Source organism: Sodiomyces alkalinus (assembly GCF_003711515.1).
Source record: "Sodiomyces alkalinus F11 unplaced genomic scaffold SODALscaffold_2, whole genome shotgun sequence".
Lineage (NCBI taxonomy): Eukaryota > Fungi > Ascomycota > Sordariomycetes > Glomerellales > Plectosphaerellaceae > Sodiomyces > Sodiomyces alkalinus.
In genome coordinates, this window is record NW_021167080.1 from 3,348,928 (window position 1) to 3,360,240 (window position 11,313).

At 42.7% G+C, this 11,313-nt stretch overlaps 1 protein-coding gene across 1 annotated transcript; it reads right to left on the minus strand.

Moving 5' to 3' along the window:
• Positions 1–1,252: 1,252 nt before the first annotated feature.
• Positions 1,253–3,508, minus strand: SODALDRAFT_376566 (hypothetical protein; the record flags this gene model as incomplete). Its single annotated transcript, XM_028614827.1, has 9 exons — positions 1,253–1,503; positions 1,643–1,921; positions 1,969–2,175; positions 2,226–2,512; positions 2,555–2,654; positions 2,724–3,098; positions 3,184–3,261; positions 3,339–3,363; positions 3,490–3,508. 9 exons carry the CDS (start codon positions 3,506–3,508, stop codon positions 1,269–1,271), a joined length of 1,605 nt encoding a protein of 534 aa, XP_028468618.1. The 3' UTR covers positions 1,253–1,268.
• Positions 3,509–11,313: the final 7,805 nt, after the last annotated feature.

Below are 11,313 nucleotides of genomic sequence, written 5' to 3' on the forward strand. Positions count from 1 at the left end.
TTTAGTATAGTATCTTTATAATTCAAAGTATAATTTCTTTATATACTTAAGAAAGTATTACTTCTCTTTATCTTTATCGTATCTATTATCTTTATCTTATATATTATCTTTATCTTATATATTATCTTTATCTTATATATTATCTTTATCTTATATATTATCTTTATCTTATCTACTTGCTTTATTATACTTTATATTAATACTCTTCTAATACTTTTAATAGTCGTTATTAGTATTCTAGACTTTATTCTACTAATAGTATATTCTAGTTTTCTATTATATTACTTATACTACTTTGTAATATATTCCTTATAGTCACTTAAGAAGGACCGTATAGTCTATATTAGGCTCTTATAAATTAGATATACTAGTGGAGTATAATTATTATTAGTATTAATAATAATAATATATTCCGTATTTTCTATCTATTTTTATTCTATTCCTTATTCTATTTTGTATTCTATTTTTTATTCTAGTTTTTGATTCGAAGGGTGGTAAGAAGGGTATAGTATATAGTAGCAGAGTTTAGTTATTAAATATATATAAGATTCGCACGGCGCGCCCTTAATAAAGGGAAATGCTATTTAGCGTAGAGGCAATATAATTTAAAAGTACCGTAAGTTTATAGCATATATAGGTATATACTATGGAGGGAAGTTAACCGAAAAACACTGTAAAATCCTAAAAAACAGGACCGGGCGGTAGTACTACTACGAACGCTAGGCTGCTAAGAAGTGCCGAATAATAAAGTGGGCCAGCTTTAGTATAGTATAGATACTCTATTATAACGGCTAAGATCTCCCTTTTTTTTAATATATATATATATAGCCCTAAAGCTATAGCACGAGTCTATTAAAGAGACTAAGCCTATAACGAGTATTTAGTTATTTATGTAACCTATATATAAAAGTAAGAATAGGCGAACTAGAGTTATTAGTCCGGGACTTATCCTTAAGTAGTGGTACGCGCTCCCTAGTATTCCCTAGGCTCTAAGGCTTAATCGTAGGTATAGTATATATTTAAGGTAGGTGCGCTTAATTCCGCGTGATAGGTACGTACCCTCCCCTACCTAAAGGGGGTACGTACCGAAGGAGGCAGTGTGGTTCCACTTATTAGCGCGTAAGCTAATAAATATCTCCCCGAACGTGCGGGGACCCCTGTGACGTGCAGGAGCTCCGGGTAGGTCGCGCGCGAAAAAATTCGCGCACGATTAAGGGGAGTGGAATTCGAACCCACGGCCTTACGCGGCCACCAGGCGTGTCTACTACCTACGCCATCCCCCCGAGATCTCCCTTATCACTGCGGAAAAGGCTGTCTTTCCGCTTTTCACTCCTGAGAAACTCCTCGAGATACGACTCGGTAGTCACTCGTGGGCTGCGTCGGTTGATATATACTGCTGCCTGGTTCACCGCGAGCGGGATGAAATCAAGTGCGCGGGCAAGATTCATCGCGGCGGCTTCGTCAGGCTTGCCTTCTAATCTCTTCCGCAAAAAGTTTAAGCGCCTGTTCCTCTCCCATGACGGGGACTCGCAGTACTGCGCGGCTGTTACCAACTAGCTTTTCTGCTACGTCAAGGCTCCGTGAGGTGACCAGGATCTTACCTTTGGCTGATTTGGGCAAGTACGATGCTAGCGGGATTTACGGGGCGTCGTGTCCGTTGTCGAGGAAGAACACGCCGGTGTCGTCTGCGTTGTCGACGACCATGAACCACGGGCTGATATCGTCCCTCTGCAGCCAGTCGCGTACGAGTGCTAGCACGTCGACCTCTGGCTCGTGCCGGCGAGGTAACGCGAGAACGTCTGCAAGAGCCCGGTAGGACTCCTCGAACGTGGCCCTGGCGCTGCCGTACACCCAGAACACGCTAGTGCCGGGGTTGTCCGCATGGACGCGGTGGGCGAACTCGATGGCTAGCTGGGATTTCCTACTACTCTTCAGTGCCGACCCGGAGGACCAGCATGCATGACGTACCCAAAGCCGCCCATTCCGACCAAGGCAAGTCGCCGACCGGTCTGGCTGTATTGGGCCTGCATCCATTCCTCGATCGCAGGACGGTGGACAAAGTCTGGGTCGGGAGGGAACGGCACCATGCAATGGGGATTGCGGGAGATCGAGGCATCTTCGGTCGGCTGGAGCCCGAGTCGTCTGACCCCCTCCTGGATGCCGACGAGTATGGCCCTGGCAACAAGTCAGCCTCGGCGGCGGCCGGGTCCCGCCGGTGTACGCACGTCTGGTCGATCTGGAGCCCGAGCAGGATGGTCCTTTCGTGGCGCTCAAGACTGGCGAGGAGCTGGTCGACCTCTTTGCTGCTGAACGGCCACCTGAGGGCGCGAAAGCCGAATCGACGTATCGCGGTACGGGCGGTGTTCGGGCCCAGCTTCTTCTCGAGTCGCTTGAGCTCGGCGATGCAGTCGCGGAAGGAGCCGACCAGCCCCCGGGACGTCGAGAGCGGCTGGCCGTTGTTCCCTTCCAGTAGGTGCTGGGCGGCCCGCAGCGCGGTGCCCAGGTGTTCGACCTAGGTGTGGAGACGCTGGATATCAGCTCGGGCGCCGGCAACCTCTCTGGAGTACTGCAGGCACAGCGTCGCAACCTTTACGGAGAGGTCGACGACGGCGATAACGTTAGCCGCGACTCCGAGTCCTTCCATAATAATTCGGCTCGAGTTTCAATGATCGACGGAGCGGAAAGATATGGGTGAGCGTGGGTTAAGCAGTGTTGGTGTGCACCAGGCTGCAACTGCATGGAGGCACGGCTCAGCCTGCCACCCAACGCGCCTCGCAGTCACGCCATTGGTGATTGGACAACGCCCAGGGCCAGGATCTGGGCGACGGTTGACCGTCGTCAGAGGTGACATCTGAAATAGACGCGGTCGCCGGCCGGTTTGCGACATATAAGCAGACCCAAAGCCGGGGGGCGTCTGGGCTGAAAGCAGGCGACGGCCACAATCGTCCGCGGCCGTCTCTGGCTCCGTGTCAGGCTGCTGCATGCCTTGGAGATGCCGATACCATACTGAGGCATCGACAAGCGGTGGGAGTAACCGCAGACCATTCATCTCTTTTCGTTGGCAGGCATCGTCATCTCCGCCAGCGTGTAGCACTGGGCTGATCCAAGAGACGCGGTGTCGTTGTCGGTGAGAGGCTTCAGATCACTCGGACGGGGCGGTGGTGGTCGCCAAGAGGCGAGAACCGCAACTTGGCGTCAATTTCCCCAAAATGACCGCCGTCCTGACAATGACTTTGTCTCGCCGAGGACGGCCTGTGTGGTCTACTTGATGGACCGGGCAGTCTGTTAGCTGGCGATCTAGTAAGGCCGTTCGTGCGGCTTTGTCCCCTTAATGCCACTTAGCAGCTGTGGCGATAGAGAGCGCTTTCAAATGGCAGCAGCACCCGAGGCTTTCGATTCGAGCGCCGGCGCCTTATAATCGCACTTCTGTAACTGCGCTTTCACCTGCACGGCTTATTATCACCGCGGCTAACCCGCCTTATATCGGACCCGCCTTCTGCGTGGACATAGTGGCTGGCGTTGAAGCCGAACTCGCAGGGACGTACTAAGCGAAGGGAGGTTAATAAGTCGATAATACCTAGAAGGCATTCTTCAACGCTAAAAGGACTTATAACCCTATACGTATAAGGATATAAGCTATTAATAATAGCGATATCGGCATTATAGATTCCTCTCCCTTTAACGCCTCCTAGCCGCTATTACGCCTAACCTGCGAGGATTTCCCGCCTCTATAAAACTACTACTATAATATACGCCTTTACCTGTTACGGGAGCGGTGGTTATAGGCTAAGGGGGAATACCTTAAAGGGGGAATACCTTAAAAGCTACCGATAAATAGGCTATTAGTAAGAGGTAGGTAGTAATTAGGCTAAGTAATAAATTCTCGCTTATAGATAGGTATATACCTATAGGTTTAATAAAGAGGATACCCTCCTTAAATAAAAGGCACGCCTTATAGTATAAGGGGATTAGTAAAAACGGTTAGAAACTAAAAATCACTATACTGCTATATTAGCCTCGCGGTTCTTCTATATACTAATAGCTATGGTTACCTAATTTAACCTCGAAATAAGGTAGTTTAACGCTATTAACGTGTTTATTAATACTAGCCTTAAAGAGGAAGTATTTATAAAAATACCGTAAGGCTACGAAATACTAAGTAAGGCCCTGCTACTATGGAAAGCCCTCTTCGGTTTAAGGGTATCGCCATTACTATAGTAAAAGGAATTCAGCGGTATATTATAAAAGATAGGATTCACGGCTATCCCTAATAACCCCTATATTATAATCCGCGATAATTTAATTATATTCTTCTACGTTAACGATATCGGACTTATCTACTATAAAGATCGTAAAACTAACGCTAATAACCTTAAGGCTACCCTTAAGCGAAGCTATAGGTTATCAGGAGGCGACGAAATCCGTTAGTTCCTAGGAATTAAGGTCCTAAGGGATAAAGCTATACGTAGATATACCTATTATAATCCTCCTACGTGGAGAAGATCGCGGTTAAATACTACGTAGATATTCTTTACTGAAAACTATTAAAAGTCCTATTCTCTATAAAGCCGTTAATACCCCGTGATACTACCCGCGCGTTAATTCCTAAGGTCCGCTAGTATTATGGTATAATCGGTTTAATTCTATATACCGCTATCGTAATAAGACCCGATATCGCGTTCGCCTATTCGAAGCTTTCCTAATATAACGTTAACCCCCCCTCTAACCACCTTAAAAGGGCTTAGTAAGTACTACTATTCCTATACTATATAAGATACCACTATATAGCCTTAGGTGGGATAGACTCTTCCTAACCGTAAGTAACGCGTCCTTTAGGGATAATCTAGACCGTAAAAGCTCCTAAGGATACACGATAAAGCTCTTCGGCGGTATTATTAACTAGAAGGCGGGTAAGTAACTAATAGTCACGATATCGTTAATAGAGTCGGAGCTACTCGCTCTTATAAAGGCCGCTAAAAAGACGTTATTTAGGCCCCGTTCGCGAAGGCTCATAACGTGGGAAATCCTCCTATCGTGGCGGAAAAATGCATAACTCATGACCCACCGATGGCATAAGGACCCCTTTTATATGATATTTTCAGTGTAACTGCATTTTTTATGCATCCCTCTGTCATCCCCCTGTCATCCAGGTACTACGCTAAGCAGGGGGCCACGATAGGAGGAAAACTCATAAGATAGGAAGAATTACACATAATCTCTTATTAGCATCCAAAAGGTGGTAATAACGTAAAAAACTCATAAGATAGGCTCCGTAGTTAGCCGCGCCGTGGCTGACGAGGCTGATATTAAAGCTATTCCTAACGACGACGAGGGCGATATATCGATATCCCACGGATCTGGTATATTATTAAGGGAGCCTTCTATGATCTATTCTATACTAATATAACCTAGGGTCGATATGGCGATGAAAATAGTAGTCGTTCTGATATTCAATTACAGCAAAATAAGTGTGTTTTTTCATTTAAGTGACTATACCCGGTATTCTACGGATTCGGATTAATATTCCTCCGAGGGATAATTCATTTTTTACATAAAAAGATACATCGAGGGCACGGACTAGCGTTAAGATAGCGCCTTGGCTCTATTTGTAACTTTTATAAAAACCTCCTAAAGAAGCTCCTATCTTATGAGCTTTCGCGAACGGGGCCTTATTAGTCGGATATTAAGGGATCTAAAGCTCCGGTTAGATTAATAATAACTATAGCTATATTACGATAATTAATAGACTATTAATCTCATTAATAAGAAGGTATAACGCCTATAAATAAGGCTACGGTATGTCGATATGTATAACTAGTAAGTATACCAGTTAGTATAGTAAGGTCTTTTTAAGGTTATATACGTTAATACGAAGGATATAATCGCGGACGGCTTAATAAAGGTATTACCGGAGGCAGGGATTAAAAGACTATAATAATAGCTTAATTTAACGGATTAAAAGGATTATATTAAGTAGTTAAAATAACTATACGAAGAGATCAAAGGCGCTAAAACCGTGGCCATAGCGATAGCGAAGGCCCTTAAGAGTCTAGCAGATCTAATAGATATAGATCCGATTAAGCCAATCTAGCTAATTAGGATCGAGGAACCGATTAAGATAGAACTAAATTAAACGGTTAAATATGGCGGATTTAGATCCCTTTCATAAGGGCGTTTTCCCTTAACTATTAATTTTATAATAGAAAAGTTAAGAGCTTTTAGTTTAAACCGAAGCCTTTAATTAGTTAGTTAATCTAAAAGACCCATCTTAACTAAAGGGGTGTATCGTATAGGCACACGGACCACAATATAGTCCCTAGGGGATCTATACCTAACTAAGGGCTTCGGATCTTAGGGACCTCGGGTATCCGGATATAATAAGAGAGGATACCGGAAAAGACCGGATAGGATCCAAATAATATAGTAGCTATAACAGAGTCTTCACCGCCTAAATTAAGGGTATAAGAGACTTATACAGATATAACTTAATATAATATATGTATATAAGATTTCTGCTCTATTAAGTTAATCATACAAGTACTATTTTAAGGTGCGATATATACCCCCTTTTAGGACATAACTTTACACCAAAACAGTGCTTTTTAGACCCCTGCTATTTGATTTAATAAAATACCAAGTATTATAAAATTAAAACCCTATATAAAGTACAAATCAAGTACGAATATTCTGCCAATAGCTTTTATATAGGCCTTATGAAAGAGCTATACTATGGCTTAGAAGTGAGGACTTAATTATTTATTTATTTTAGTATATATTTTCTTAGTAACGTAGAATATACCTAAGAACATTCATAAGAGATTAGTATTACTCGTGAAAAATATACCTTAAATATTCGAAAATAGCCTAAAGCTTATAGATACTACTATAGAACCCTTATAAAAAAGTATTTAGTATTCGAGAAGTTATTAAGTAATACGTATAAGCCAATATAAAGATTTAGTAGGGGAAGTCTACTTTTAGTTATATTATGGAAACTAGCATATATAGTACTATATAGATAATACAGATATATAGTATAGAGTTCGAAGTTATTTCTAGTACTTATTTTATAGCTATATCTATATCTGTTAATTTATAATTAATATATGTCTATTTAGTTAGGATTCCTTATATAGTGTATAGGAACACTAATAAAATTTAATGTTAAATGGGTAATCGCAAAGAGCGAAAAGGTAGGGATAAGCAAGGAACCAGGTATAATCATAATAGGATCACGATAGGAAAGTGTAGGGGTAGCTAAAGAATCAGATTAATCGCTAGCCTCCCTCTTCTAAGGGGAGGCTCCTCCGCTCCTTAAGACTATACTCCGTTACTCCTCGAGGACTACTTTATTTACTTCCTCGAGGGCTGCCTTATTTACTTTAAGGGACTATTTTATTTACGAGTATGCTAACTACTTTATTTATGCCTCGAGGGGTCTTAGACTAGGCACGCCTAGACCCCTATAGGTTCACACTAGGGACCTATTATGACCACTGCTGCAGGCACCTGATATAACGACCTCCCCCGGATGCTCCTGTCCTTAGGAGCGCCCTTCCGTGCCGGCCTCTCGGCTCCTCCGAAAACCTAGTCTCCGAGTCCGTCCCCTAAACCCCGATACCCCGAACTAGAGCCTTCTACGACGGGACCCCGATAGGCCTCCGACGGGTTCCTATATAGAGCCTTCTTAGCCGTGGCTCTAACCCGGGTACGTACTCTCTCCCTTTAACCTATCAACTAAAAACCACCAATAAAAGCCACCCTATCCTTAACCTAAGACTAACAAGCTAATATCCTATCCGGGACCCTAATAGGATTTAGACAGGTTCCTTCCCGGGCTTTCGAATTCGCCCCTTTATCCTCCTGGGTCATCCCTTTAATCCGTCTATAAAGACTCCCTAAGCTAGTATCACATAGAGCCTATTATTACTCCTTCCGTGGATTCGTAGCTTCCTTCTTTATACTAAAAATAGGGGCCTATATAGCTGCTATTAGCGGGATATTTCGTAATCCTGTCGTTATTCCTCTTCCTATTCTTTTTTTCCTCCTTTATACTTAATTCTTTCGATCGTGCTGCCCTTTCTTAGTAAGTTCTGCCCTATCTAAGATATCGCGAACTAACGACTTATAGTCTTCTATTAATCAACTACTATCTTATAAGTGCTTCCATATATCTCTAATCCATAATATTAGCTAACCGCGCGGTGGGGCGTAGTTACTATACCTTCCTAGGAAATAGTAATAAACGCGCCGCTACTCCTACGAGTATAACGCGGTCCTCTAAGAGGATTAAGATCGTGGTTATAGCGTCGACCTCGTAGTCCGCTAGACAGTTAGCCCCGTAGCCAGCTATACTAGAGCCTCCTGCTTTAACTACGGCTACGCCTTTAATATCGACTACTACGTCGTCGGTTACTCCACACTAAAAGGTAATAGATATCGGCATAGGTAGGGATCTAAGGGCCCCCTATATACGTTACGCGGATAAGTTAGTAGCGATTAATTTTAAAGAGAAGACGCACATTATCGAGGCTATAACATGCTATTACGGCCGGCCGCCTAACATAGACCAACCCCATAGGTACACTGGTATATATCCCACGGGACGGCCCTAGACGGGGAATAGCATAGGGTGACTCGGGGAGTCACGTGCCAAGTCACGTGTCACCAGGTATAGAGGTACTTAGTATACCGTCCGGGACGGACCGGGGTCGATTACTCCGATAAAGTAACTAATAAATAATCGGTCACGACAGAATCACCTAGGCATAGCGACCACGTAAGGAATAGTCACTACGGGTAAGGAGGCACTATCACTATATAAACCAGAGTATCCTAGGTCTTACTTCTATTAGAGAATAAGATATCGATTAATCTAAGTCTTTACCTAGACTATTAGTCTACGCCTAACTCTACCTTATAAAGAAAACGCCTAGTCTTTACGACGTAACTATAACTAAACACTACGAACGATAGTTACTACTCTTTAGTTAATATCCTCTTCTTATTTTAAACTAAAACCTCGATACTAGTCCCCTATTATCCGCTATACTATAAAGGACCGGAAGCCGTCGTAATATTTTAATCGATCCTATTCGGTAAGCTAACCTTAATAGCTAATAAGCAGTACGCCCGAAGCAGAAGCTACTTCGCCTAAGGAAGAAAAAGTCACTTTATCTAAAGAAGAATTATCGTCTAAAGAATCCAGTTCCTCCGACGAAGAGAAAGGACCAGAACAAACTTAACAAGACGACGAAATAGCCAGCAATCACTCTTCCAATATATCGAATAATAATAACCGTACCACGAACGCTATAAGCACCGCGACGCCTACTACTGCTACTAGAGGAAGTAACGACTTTTAGCAGATTCGCGATATAATCACTTAGCTTTAGGGGGAGAATACGACCCTAAGAGCTTAGCTAAACTATCCTAGAATCGGGGCTAAGTATAGATACCCTATACCCCCTAAGTACGACAGGACTTAAGGATAGCTTTAGAGCTTTATTACTTAGCTTAAAGGCTATCTCCTATTCTACTAGGATAGTATCCGTACGGAAGAAACTAAGGTACTCTATACCGCGGTACTCCTTATAGGAGATACGTATAAATAGTTCGAGTCTATCTATAGAGACTACCTAGAGAATATAGGAATAGAGATCCTAAGGAAGCCCGGGATTACGGTAATCTTCGAGAACTTCGACGTATTCGTCGAGAGACTTAACGCTATCTTCGGCTAGCCCGATAAGGAAAAAGTCGCGGCCGAGCGGCTAAGCCAGTTATATTAGACTAAGTCCGCTACGGACTATACTATAAGGTTCTAGTAAATCTCGTTAAAGCTTAGCTACCCGGATAAGCCCCTTATAGATCGGTACTACTAAGGACTTAAGGAAAAAGTAAAGGACGAACTATACCGATTAGACCGACCTAAGACGTTTAGCGAATACACCGCGATAATAATTCGTATCGATAACCGGAACTATAAATAACGCTATTAGAAAAAGCATTAAATACGCGTTCCGTTCTACACGGCTAATTCGAAGAAAAAATAGTTATACCCACGCTAGTTCGGAAACACCTTATATAGATACTATAGTAGACCTATAGAGCTCGATAATATTAACCGATAGAGCGATAAGCAGGGTAAAAGGGATATAACGAAAGTTAAGTATTATAACTACGATAAGCTAGGTTACTACGCACACGACTATTATAAGCCTAAGAAAGAATAACCGTAACGATAAGCAAATACGATCGAGAAAAAAGGACCTAAGAAGGAAATTAACGCTATTAAACACCTAGAAATTTATAGGGACGAAATACTATATATTAACCTCTATTAGGTAACCTGCTACGAGGACTATTATCTAGTATACTAATTAGGGAAAGACGGAGCTAGGTATTACCCTAAGAGACCCTAGAAGATACTCGCTATAGTATCTAGTAACGAGTACGATAACGACTATAGCCTTAAGATCCCCGACTAGGATAAGGATGAACTAGCTTTATAAACTATCGCAGAAATCCTTTAAAAATACGGATAGACGAAAGGAGAAGCTAAGAGATAGAAGCAGATCTTAGAAATCCAGGAGGGAGAAGATCGTGCCCGAAAAAGAATCGCTAAGCTCGAAGAGCAAGATTAGGAAACGGAGTCCGACGGAATCCCGGATAATAACACAAACTTCCAGTATTAACCCATAGAAGTAGCCGACCTAGTCGAGGAGGAAGCTATCCAGCTACGGATACTCGACTAGCTCGCGGAAGAACCACTAGGATAAACCCACTAAGTCCGTTTTACTAAACCGGACCTTAGCGAAGCCTACTATATAGTACCGATAAATACTAGCAGGGGATAGTAATAAGCTACGCGTTAGCGACCTTACCACGCTTAGGAGGACTAAGACACTCTTACCGACCGGGCAGTAAGCCTATAAGGATCGGATAATCGACTATCTAGGTATAATTACTATAAGCACCGGTTAGACGAATATAACACTACTAGCTACGTAACACACGCTTCTAAGAAAATCCGATAACTAGGATAAGACTAAGAAGCTTAGGAATTACGCTTCTAGGCCCTCGACGAACGCCTACGACGGATAGAATAACTTTTAATCCAGTACGGGTTCTTAGATAGGGAAATATCCCTCGAACACCGAGCTAAATAGGCAAAAAACTAGGAGTATACTATTACTAGGAGTATATAAGAGGCACTCGATAGATATACTCTATAACACGTAGCAGTATAGGGTATTATTATATTAGAATACGACTTAATAAATACGAGATAAACGCACTATTAGATATAGGCGT